At 33.7% G+C, this 12715-nt stretch overlaps 1 protein-coding gene across 2 annotated transcripts in view; it reads left to right on the top strand.

The window, feature by feature from the left end:
• The window catches only part of LOC149425895 (hemicentin-1-like), a 440318-nt gene that overhangs the window by 400239 nt on the left and 27364 nt on the right, over positions 1–12715 (top strand). For both annotated transcript variants that reach the window (XM_089645098.1, XM_089645106.1), the window contains exon 7: positions 538–786. In XM_089645098.1, the coding sequence (XP_089501224.1) occupies positions 538–786 (249 nt within the window). The remainder of the gene's footprint in view (positions 1–537; positions 787–12715) is intronic.

The raw sequence follows: 12715 nt of genomic DNA, 5'->3' as shown, positions 1-12715 counted from the left end.
CATGTTCCATGTGCATGAAAATTTTGTTTTTAGAAATCAATATATATTTGTGTCTCGCCCCACAAACGATGGTTCTCCAACTGTTGCCCCGAGCGGACCAATTCCATGCCCCCTTCGAATCCTAACCCTGTTCCCTTTTCCTTCATGAATTATTGAGTACCGTTCATAACACGGATTCTCTCTTCCTTCAAGTAATAAGCAAACTCTTCAAATTCCCATCCACCATCCGACCTGGTCTCTGGTGTACGAAGAACTCTCTCAAATGACGCTTTCAAGCTTCAAATAACAAATCATTTACATTCTCGACTGGATAATGGTCCTTCGCATCCACTTTCAAATTCGTTTCCCTTCCGCAATTAGATATTATTGTTAAATCCTAGTTTTGTTTAGATACTCACAAAACATGCCTAAAACGCTTAATTATTAGCTCATTTCCCACTTTTAATCTGCATTCGTTGGAAAAACATTTTGGCTACCATGTAAAAAGGTTCGTAACTTGTAAATCAGTTGAATTATTTTGTTAATTCCTGTTTCCAGGTAATCCGCAACCAACAATCCGTTGGTTCCGCGACGATGAGCCCGTTCCCCCCAACGGGCTGGCCGGGGGGGACGAGTTCACCGACTACACCCCTCGTCACAGCGCCAAGTCCGTGCTGAAACCCATCGGTCTGCCTATTCGCCTGCCCGCGCTGCACCGCTCCGACATACAGAAGAAGTTCTCTTGCAGAGCGAACAATTCGCATCTGCTGCCTACCGTCACGGCCACCATCGTCATAGACATGCAATGTGAGTATATTCGAATCCTTTCATTTATTTACTTACGGCTTTTGAAGAGTTTTAACTTCTTATGGGCCGGAACCGTTTATCGGCCACAAAAAATGGACCCGTTGAACGCCGCGTGGCCGATAGGCACATGCTTTCTTTTCAGGGGATTTTGAATCGTAAAAATGTTTATAGCTTACTAAAATAAATCTTATTCGGTTGGCAACAAAGTAAGCAATGAGATAAGATTGTTTTTCTTTATTTAAATACTTATATTTTAAAATAATAACAAAATAACTATTGCGCATAGTCAATGCTACTGCATCATTCTTTAACTCTCCCGCCTATCGCGCAGTTCGTGTAGTTTTTAGTATATAATAATTTTTGTTGTGAAAAACACTTATTTAGCCTTGGGGAAAATAAAATAAAATATTTTTGTATATTTTTACATAATATTTTATTTACAAAATATTTGTTTTAATAATATGACATTATTCTGCTATTAGCTATTCTGGGGAAACTGCTTAAGGTAGATTTTGTATATTTTTTTTTCAAATATGGTAAAATTTACAAAATCATCATTTGGAAAAAACAAGTAAGTTATTACGAAAACAGAATCAGCTAGCTCACTAGGTCGCAGGAGCACTGCGTTCTAGAGGTTAACTGAGAGTCTGCTAAGTTCTCACAATTCTAGTCAATTAGATAAGGTGGGGGAGCGATGTTTGCGTGTTGTGCGCGGCGGTCGAGATTACATCGACGAATGTCCACGACTACGACTGAGGCCCGAGATTGATTCAGACTTAACAGACTAGATTTCATGATATTAACGATGGTTATCTTCATCATTGATAGCCTGGAATTCTACCTTGCTACTTGATAATGCAATCGGTTCTCCGAGGAAGCCGTTAACATGTCAAGATATTCAATAAATATAAATCAATCAATCATAGGAATTTATACACGGAGAAAAATGAATATTGCTGATATGATTGTAAGTAATCCTGTTAAAAACGGGACTGCAGGCTTTTAACGAATGAATTAACAGGTGTCCTGATTAACTTTTAGTAAATTCCGAATATAGTGCACGCATTTGCCTTGATAATATGACATGACGAAATGCGAGGACATGCCTTCCAACACCGTGATAACATTCGTAATTTACTAAAAAAATTATCAGGAAACCTGTTAAATCATTCGTTAAAAGGCCTGCAATCCCGTTTTTTAACAGGATTACCAACAATTTGAAGAGAGTCTTAATAAATTAGCAATACTCATTTTTCTCCGTGTCCGTATTGGTACATTTTAGTGTAGCAAAACTGCATGAAAGATATTTTTGGCGATTTATTACTCTTACCTTCTGTTGAATCATAAATTTAACAATTATTATATTTAATTCACTATATTTGACTGTTTTTTTTATTACTGAATAGCCCTTCGTTCGTCAGAATCAAAGTTAAACTTAGAGTATTAACAGAAATAGTTTCGTATTTACTGTTGATTTATCTAGCTACGTCGGTATTTGTTGTTACATTGAGAGTTATTTCGAAACTGGTCGACGAAGTAAATAAATATAATCCTTTGGAACACACAAATAAATGTTTACAATTTAATGATGACAAGCATCATTCTAATGTTATTATTGATTGAAGCATGATTTAAACATTGTGTTCGTTGATTTGCACTATTTTTTCAAGTGGGTAAATATTTCAATAAACTTGAATTGAAAACGTTTGTTTTCCTTTGAGCATTACCTTTTGCACAGGACAATCTAAGTATGCAAACAGTAAGCTCTCCAGCAAGCTTTGTCTGGGTTGGTTTAACGCTTTTAGCTTCAATATGAATTTTTGCATAAGACAATTTATTTCACTTTAGCCCGTTTTTAATAAACAGTATATTTTAGACAAATGATGCCTCACTTCCACCTCGTCTGTGTATGTAACAAAAAAGCAGAAAACAAACTAACCGAAAAAATTCCCGAACATTGAAGACTGTCGTTTTGAAAACTGCATAGTATAAAGTATAAAGTTTAAAAAAACAAATATATTATACTTGAGAATCGAACAGTTATATAATTATAGAAATTACACTGTGAAATTGATTTACGATAATTCAGTGAAATTCCATTAAATAAATACTTATAAACAATGCGCTACACATAACTACTACATATTTTGTTAACAAAAACAATAGAATAAGTTAACTTAAGTTGGATATTATAAGAACAGTGAAAAGATTAAAAACTAGAGAGTCTACAATATCTGTTTTCGGGGTATAGTTGAAAATGGTTGCATCTCGTAAGGTGTTAAATATTTTGCAGATAAGTCCCGTCAATAAATTTTACACATACTTATACTAATCATGTGGTATACTTAACAAATCGTTCGATCTAGTGTGGCATTCAGAGCAACAAAGTGTGAACCTTTCTAACAGAAATGATGCAACATAAAGAAAATTCATAAGAATAATGCAGCAGTTATTTCTCTGAGTTTATATAGAACAATGGTATTAAAATAAATTGATGATTACGAAAGCAATATGACATAAATTTGGTTTAAAAATGATTTTTTTTCAATACGATATAACATAAGTTTGATATTGCAGATTTCAAATGACCGAGGCATAATCCAATTGTTTTTCAATCTCTTATATAACAATATAAGTGTGTGCAGTATCTTTATAGTTATATGAAATGTTATATTTTAGAATCTAGCAAAACACCAAAATCTCTTTAAATAGTTATTATACTTAAGTGGGTTATCTTTTTCGTGTAAAGATTATAAGATTAGATTTGTCTCTATTAAGAAATAACTGATTGTTTCAGCAGTTTTCGTGAATCTTGATTCTTCTTCATATTATGTATCAATTTTATATCATGTGCATAAAATAAGAAATCGGAATTATTTATAATATGATCGATATCATTTATATAAACAAAAGAAAAATAAAGGCCCCAGTAAGCCTTGAGCTACTCCTGGGGAATAATTTAGGACTTTTAATAATTTATATTTTCAGTTCGTATCCTTATCATGGGCTTTTGAAAACGAGACGCCGTTTATTGTTGTTTACACATTTTCAATATCAAAAATATTTTTGGTTACTCTTAGTTATACCATAAAAAAAAGAATGGATATTGACATATTTAACGTAAATTAAACACAAACCCGTAATGATGAACAAATATGTCAGACAAGCGTTGAATTTTAATATCTTTATAATTATATCTTTTTAATTGTCACCCTATTAGTTAGAATTTGGACCGGGTGGAATTTGTCAGTGGCCGGGTCTGAACATGTTATTAAGTTAGCACGAGTCCTAGACGTAAAGTGTTAGCACTAAGTGTTGGGTAGGTTACAGATGGCATGATTTTTTTAAGATACACTACCTGTTCATTCCAGAATGCAACAATACCTATTGCAAATAAGTCATTTTCTCACCACATTATATTTTTAATTTTTTTATTGAACTGCTATATATATGGGGATAACTTATACTTAATGATAACGTTGACACGCACATAAAATGGGATACTCACATAAATAATATTTGCAAACGTTAAAAAAGATTAAAAAAAAGAATTCATCATTTATAATTTATTCATTTAATTAAAAGAATCTTTATTAATTATTATTAAAAATTAATTATTAATTAAATAGTATAAAATAAAGTCGCTATCCGCATTTGTCTGTTTGTGCTCTTAGTTCTTCTAAACTATGCAAGGGATTTTCACAGGGTTTTCACCATTTACAGAATTTCTTCTAAAAGGTTTATATGTACAATATTATATTTCAGAAAGTAGAGAAAAATCGATGTTTTTAATTAAGTCGTAAAAAATATTTTCGGCCGCTTACATTGCTAACGATGGCTAAACCTTAAGAGATACATCAAAATAATTGAATATCTTAAAAAGTGTATGTTTATTTCCTGAGGATAATCCACAGTAATCATATCATCTTTTACGTATGATGATATGATGATTATTTGCGAAGCTTTTTAGACCAGTATAATATTACTCCAATTAATTGTGTTAGTTACGTATTTATCACAATTTCAAAAATCACTTGCAACAAAACGGTGGGACGACGCACAAATGCTGGTGCCTGTGCGAAGTTAGACAATCTGCCACTGTGTGAAACCATAAAATTGACAACCGGTTCCCTATAACTCACTACTTGTAAAAAAATCGAGGCTCAACGTTGAGTTGTGCAGTTCTGTAAAATCAATCCAATATATAAATAAAGGTAGTGATCAAGCTACGTTCAGCACACAATCACCAAATGAAGTGGTGAAACAAAAATCTAGTCAGCTTCGAAGCAGTGTGGAGGATTTTATCGCTCAACGTGCAATACTGTGCACCCACGATTATTCACCTTACCGTTCATTTAGAAAATGAACAAAAGGCTTATTTCACTGTGATGTTGTTACTTATCCGCGAGATACAACATAATACACAGTTCTGTATTTTATATTTAAGAGAGACTCTCCCAGACTTTTGGATCACTAAACTCGCCCACATCGCATTTCTAGTTTCATTCCATATTACATGTATTTAATACTGTGTTTGTTTTAATAAGTATCTACATAACCGTGAATGACATATGTAGTTGGAGTATTGTTATTAATTAAACTGTAAGAATTTACAGTGTTTCATATGATAACATACCATTACAGACTAAAATAATCAAAATTATACATACAAGCCAATACAGGGTGTCCGGGGGTAAGGTTGGGGAGGTTATTCTACATGATAGTACGAGTAACAAAGTAATTTAATTTTTTTATAAATTTCAACGTTTTAAGGTAGTTTTTAGGTACAAATTTGAATTGTTTGTATGGAGAAAATAATATTCTTCTATGGAAAAAAACTCATTCATCTTTTTTACTTGTGCCATCATGTAGAATCACCTCCCGAAGTTTGTGCCCTTTACTCTCTGACACCCTGTATTTTATTTATTATTTCTCTTCTTGTTGTAAATTTAAGATTTGAGAAAGAAAGGGCCTTTCCAAAATGGCCTACAGTTGTTTAAATTTCAAAATTTAACCTTTTTATTTTGTTTATTTTGGTTATCGGGCGTGTTTCGGGGTGATTGCTTAACTTCTAGTAATTTGTGGGGGGTTATTATTGCAACATTACATTAAGGTGTCGGCACACGCTTAAATAAAGTGCCCATAAAACTTCCTAAGGGGTCCGATAATAATCTTATCGGGGCGTGGAATGACAAAAGAATCGGCTACGTGTAAAAACGACAACACTGAAGAGAGAAACAATAAATAATTCTACATCACTTTATCCGCACCTAAACTTAGCTATTCTGCATAGATTACGTAGACTGATGATATCATTTAAAATGCCGCGCTATAGATAAGTCTACCCAACTCATTATAATATTAAAGTGGTTCGTAATGAGATGGTTGACGCGGAATGAGGAAAGATAGATGATGCTCCTACAGTTGTTGTTATTTATTTAACCTTCACTTACCTACATACGAGCTTTCATTAGAGGAAGGTATTTTTTTAAATCAGTATAAAAAATAATGCTCATAACACTGGGAACATGATATGTGTTCCTGGGATATTTGAATTTGTGATTCACAATAAAGTAAGAGACAAATTTAATACTCAGGATATTTACACTATACATGTAGAATGTGGAGGTATAGGTATTATGTATACTTTTATGATGTATCTCACTTTTAATAACAAAGATGAAAGTCGCGCTCCAAGATTCCGCTTGGGAAAATATTCACCTTATTTCTCATCTTGCCAAAAGAATTATTATACATGGTGCGTATATTTATAGGATATATATGTATATATATATCATACTTTAATGTTCTAAGTACCTCCTACTTCTAATTTAGCATTATTGTATTTGATGGTTTGTAAAATTAAAGTCTTCTAGAAATGGCTTGTTAAACTTGAGTGAATTTTATACCTTACCAACTGAATTCCTCGGCGTTGCCCGGGCTTTACACGAAGTTTTTTCTATGCCAGATGTAGACAGTTATTTATAGACAAAATTTCATAAAATATTCGAAATTCTGCTTTAAGGGCTATGAAAAGGGGGTTAGGATCTTTATTTCTAAATATCATGTAGATAACGACCCTTATTTTAAAGGTCAAGTATGCCAAATTTCATCAATCTCGAAATAAAACTCTTGATTTGTATTTAAACAAGACCACGCCTCCCGCCCGCCACTCTTTTTATATATATATTAAAAGATTAAAAAAAACTATAACATTTTAAATTTACGATGTAATTTGCCTATGAGGGATCTTTTGTTGCGTATACATTAAACATATGTAAATGTTATTATGTGCATTATTTCTTTTTTTGTTAACCACCACTATTTTTAATACTTTTCTTACTCTTCATATTTCATTTTATTTATTTTCATTGTCGCATGTGGAGAAGGCTGGCTTTATAATCAATTTATATTATTTACGTTTATTTTGACGAGCTCAGTGATCGAGGGGTAAAGCACTTGACTATCAAGCCGAAGATCGCGTATTCGCGGTAAACTTGACCGATTTATTTGTGTCTTTCTACAATTTACCCATTTAAAATAATACGTAGCATGTTTGCGGCAATTTTCAGAGTGAAAGATACTATCAGTATCGCCCTGGTGTAATACCACCATTCAGAATTTAAAAAATGCTTGAAATAGCTTCGACCGTGTTTGGTTTGAATAGCCAGGTACTTCCTCACCTTCCTCACCTTCCTCCTACCCATCTCATTCCCCTACCTAGTACCTTCAGCCCCACAATATATCCTAATTGGGGATGCTATAGTCTCACTGGCTCCAGACGGTTGAGAGCAATTGGGACTGTTGTGCGGTTTCACTTAATTTAAATTGAAATGTTATAAAAAAAAAATTAAGACATTTTTATAATTCCCCATAACATACTCGAAATTAACATATTTTCTATTAATTGATTTTAGGATGAATGTTAAAAATACATTACAAATAAATTTTTTTAAATCGGAATCCCTCTTAGGTAGCATTTATGTTTTAATTACCAAATAGGAAGATTGTGGCTTGAAGTTTATTCTTCATTTTATCTTTCCATTTTACATTTCAAGTTCACCTTGTTTAAAGATTATAAAAAAAAACATTTCAACGTTTCTTAGAAGTGTTACAAAAAATAAAACCATCTTCCAAAACATCACAAACATCAAGCACAACAAAATTACCAATATTTCAAACATTTCTATTTTTGATACTGGAATTCTATTGAAATGATATATTGTAACAAATTTCAAATTTTTTCCACTTAATATATATCTACAAATAAATGTTTTTAAATCAGTGGAATACTGTTTATAATTGTTTCAGTCTTTCATATGTTTAAGTACCTCTCATTCTGAGTGGAGATATTTTACCAACAGTCTTTCCTTTGTCATTATATTTTATATCGACTACTCACAAGAACGAAACAAACCCATGCGATACATTGTATCATCTATTACGAAGGCTGTATTTCTTTGAACGTTTATTTCAATTTACGAGGCTTCCTTCTACCTGCCGTATTCGTGAAAAGAGCCCATGAATACTGTCAAATTATGAATATAAGAAATGTTCAGTAGATAGCTCTTTTATGGTATTGTCATGTTTATGTGCATCGAAACACATTAAATTGAAATGGCGGAGACCATAATAAATAATGTATTCGTTCCTTTCAGTGGGGACAAATAATATATCGGACAAAGGTGATTAAGTGTACCTACTGAAAGAAAAATAAATATTCCACCTTTTCATGGAGTGTAGGTAATGGGTAATAAAATATTCAAGAGACGACATAATAAAAATCCATTTTTTATAATATCGACGCCGGAATAAACCAATGAGGGAGTTAGCTTAGGGTTCATATTTTATGTCAACGATTTGTTGTCAGTTTTTCCTTTGATCAAATGACGATAATATTATATCCGTCTGAATGTATGTTCACATCCGCTCAGCCATTGTATATTGTAGCAAGTTTGCCGATACAATGGGCAAACAACAAACAACAAACCCGTGTTTGCTTATTAAATTCTCTGTCCAGCAATCAAGATCATTCGAAATTATATTAGTTACGGTATACGAAAAATATGTTTCTAAAATATATTCCATTAAATGTGTCATGTGATTTGCGTTTGGAGTGCGTTCTTCTGAGTAGGATTTATTTACAAATCAGTACGTTCCTCGCACTGTGTATATATGTAATGTATATAAGTTATGCGGCTTATGTCGGAATTCTGATTATCCTAATGTTTGATGATCCTAATGTTTGGCAGCGTGGCTCCTGGGGATTCCAGTGAAACCGATTTACGATACAGGAGATCCGTTCGTCATAAAAGGTCAATGTAACGATTAAGATTAAGATAGAGAATGCTTGGAAGGTTTGGAAACATAGATCAAATGGAAGGAGGTAAGAGAATCAGTAGATTATTCGATGTGCAAGTGAATTCAAGAATAGTCGGCTCCATCCCAGAAAAACTTCTCAATTGAATCTTGTCATTATTTATTTAAAAGTTTATAGTGGAATAACTTATTGAGTAAAACCTCAAATTATAATAATTAATCTTTGAAGATAATATTAACAACTCTCAAACGAAAAATTTGAAATGAACCCAGGACCTCAGCCTCGCCGAGGCTTTGCTCTAAATTAGCTCAGTAATAAGCCCCGACAAGGTTGAGGTCCTCGGTTCATTTCCTAGATGCGACCAAATCTTTCTCTGGATGTTCTCGTTCATAATTTCGTTTGAGGGTAGCTAATATTGTCTTCATTGATTAAATATTTCAATTCGAGGTTTTACTCACAAGTTAGAAAATTAAAATAAAATGTTAAATATTATCATCAATATTTGATTAATTTATTTATGCATAAAGTACAGTTTAGATACGGTTCCTGTATTAAATTTTACATAGTTAAAGTACCTTTTACGTGTGTCCATACAATATTTATAAATAATTTATAATTTAGATAAGGTATCTGGATTAAATTTAACATAGTTAAAGTACCTTTTACGTATGACTATACAATATTCATACATGAGATACAGTTTAGATAGGGTATCTGTATTAAATTTAACATAGTTAATGTATCTTTTACGTATGTCCTAACAATATTTACACATAAGGTACCTGTATTCAATTTAACATAGTTAACTATCCCGCAGCGATATGGGGGAGTAGGTAGTACCCAATATTACTATCCTCCTTATATTAGCTTAAATACTTGAAATATCATTTTAGTATTTTACGTATTTCTGCGCAAATACATAAGTTACCATTAATAATTGACTGAGTAATTGGGATTTCTGTAGTTTAAAAGCTCATAAGGTCGTCAGAAGACACACTTGGTTACGGACGTTTTCCTTGGCATCTTTGCCTGTCAAGAGTTAAAGTACGTTTTACGTATGTCCATACAGGTAACCGGATAAATCATCGCAATGATAATTCTTCACATCTTTAAAAATTTATATAAAGTCATGGAAAGTGATGAAACAAAAACTTTATTAACTGGGTTAAGTAGGTTAGGTTAGGTTAGGTTAGGTTAGGTTAGGTTAAAAAAAATTTCATCGGTTCTAATGACTTTATATCACTTTTTAAAAGTGTGTTGAATTGTCACTGTGTTGAGTTATCGTAAAACCGTCCATACAATATATCGCCAGGGATGAGAATAGTTTCCTTTTTAGTAAACTCACTGATATATATTATTAGTCTTGAAGCCATAAGTCCATATCTCACAATAGAACCATTCAGACGAAAGTACATTTGTGTAGACTGAATAAAATGTATTCAGTTTATTAGTCCCATCTTTGGCCATCAAATGGGGACTCGGTAGCCATATAAAGTGGAGTTTCGCGGAATAAAGTTCATTTAACCAATGGATTGCGGTCGAAGCTTTGTACTCCAAAGAGCAAATGGTTCAGCTGCTTCTTTTGACTTTTGACCCGTAAAAATCATCCCGTTCCAACCAATCTCGCTAATGTGTTTAATGGCTTGAAAAAACACAATTTTTAATGTTTGCTTCCACACAATTTCAAAAGAACAAACCTGTTTTACAATGCCAGGAAAATGGGACAGTAAATTGGGTTCTAACTTAAAAACGCGCAGCTTAATTCTGTATAGTTAAACTCATTTCTCTTTATTAGTGCTGAGATTGTTGGAATAATATTCACTAGATTAGCCCATCCGTATAATCGCGTATATATCAAATTAACTAATTCAGAAGGTTAAGTAATAAATGTTATCAAATAAATACTTGGAAATTAAATTTAAGGTTATTTTTTTACATTAACCCTATACATGAGGCCCTAAGGGAAATTGCTTTCCTATTTCGCTTAGGGCCCGTAACCTTTGGGATGCTTTGTTGGGGGTATTTTTAATGAAAGGAAGGATAGGTAATTTTGGGAAGGAAAGGGGTATGAGGGGTGGGTAGGAATCGGGTAGTGAATATGTCTAGGAGTGACGTATGAATCTATCCCTCCCACTGGGATGCAAGGCGATGGATTGAGTGATTCCAGAAGTGACGTACGAATCCATCCCTCCCACTGCGATGCAAAGCGATGGGTCGAGAGATTCCGACTGTCTAGGAGTGACGTATGAATCCATCCCTCCCCCTGCAATGCAAGGCGATGGGTCGAGAGATTCTATAAGTGACTTACGAATCCATCCCTCCCACTGCAATGCAAGGCGATAGGTCGAGATATTCTAAAAGTAACGTACGAATCCATCCCTTTCACTGCGATGCAAAGCGATGGGTCGAGAGATTCTGACTGTCTAGGAGTGACGTTTGAATCCATCCATCCCACTGCGATGCAAGGCAATGGGTCGAGAGATTCTAGAAGTGAATAAGAATACATCCCTCTCACTGCGATGCAAGGCAATGGGTCGAGAGATTCTAGAAGTGACTAAAGAATCCATACCTCCCACTGCAATGCAAAGCGATGGGTTGAGAGATTCCGACTGTCTAGGAGTGACGTATAAATCCATCCCTCCCACTGCGATGCAATGCAATGGGTCGAGAGATTCTAGAAGTGAATAAGAATCCATCCCTCTCACTGCGATGCAAGGCGATGGGTCGAGAGATTCTAGAAGTGACTAAAGAATCCATACCTCCCACTGCAATGCAAAGCGATGGGTTGAGAGATTCCGACTGTCTAGGAGTGACGTATAAATCCATCCCTCCCACTGCGATGCAATGCAATGGGTCGAGAGATTCTAGAAGTGAATAAGAATCCATCCCTCTCACTGCGATGCAAGGCGATGAGTCGAGAGATTCTAGAAGTGAAGTACGAATCCATCCCTCTCACTGCGATGGAAGGCGATAGGTCGATAGATTCCGACTATAAATATATATGTAAATAATAGTATTATGGGTTTGATTAATTTCATAAAATTTTATCCTGAATAATGATGATTCATGAATCATTTCTATAATGCCGTTTTCGTGACGTTTATGTGTCGTATGTACTTAAGACCAAGGATGTACATACATTTAAAAAAAGTATTTAAGATGGTTTCGTTTAATTTATGTTGAAGTGGTTTATATATTATACACAGGTAGGTAGCGTTTTGCATTTACATATTTTATTTACACGACATGCAAATGCATAGAATTAAATCGTAAAGTTTGAGATGAATTAACACACGCGTAAAAGAGATAAATAATTTGAGAAAATTTCATTAGAAATTCATCAATTTTGATAGAAAAATTCAACATTGTGCACTGTGCGTACAGTTATGACAGTAAAACTAAAATAAACTGTTTATTTCATTCATTTTAAATTACAGTCGTCATGCTCCCCAAAGTAATCTAAACTTGTTCTCTTTCAGTACTTAAAGCCCAATCTAATGTTTGCTTTATCATTGCCTCATCATTGAGATGATTTGATCATCAATTTCTGTAGTTTAGTTTCCCTGGTAGTTTATAGGCAAACAGTCTGAAGACTTCATCATGAGTCAG

Source organism: Hesperophylax consimilis, chromosome 2 (assembly GCF_061612785.1).
Source record: "Hesperophylax consimilis isolate HC1 chromosome 2, BYU_Hcon_1.0, whole genome shotgun sequence".
Classification (NCBI taxonomy): Eukaryota; Metazoa; Arthropoda; class Insecta; order Trichoptera; family Limnephilidae; genus Hesperophylax; species Hesperophylax consimilis.
This window is presented reverse-complemented; position numbering and strand designations above follow the sequence as displayed.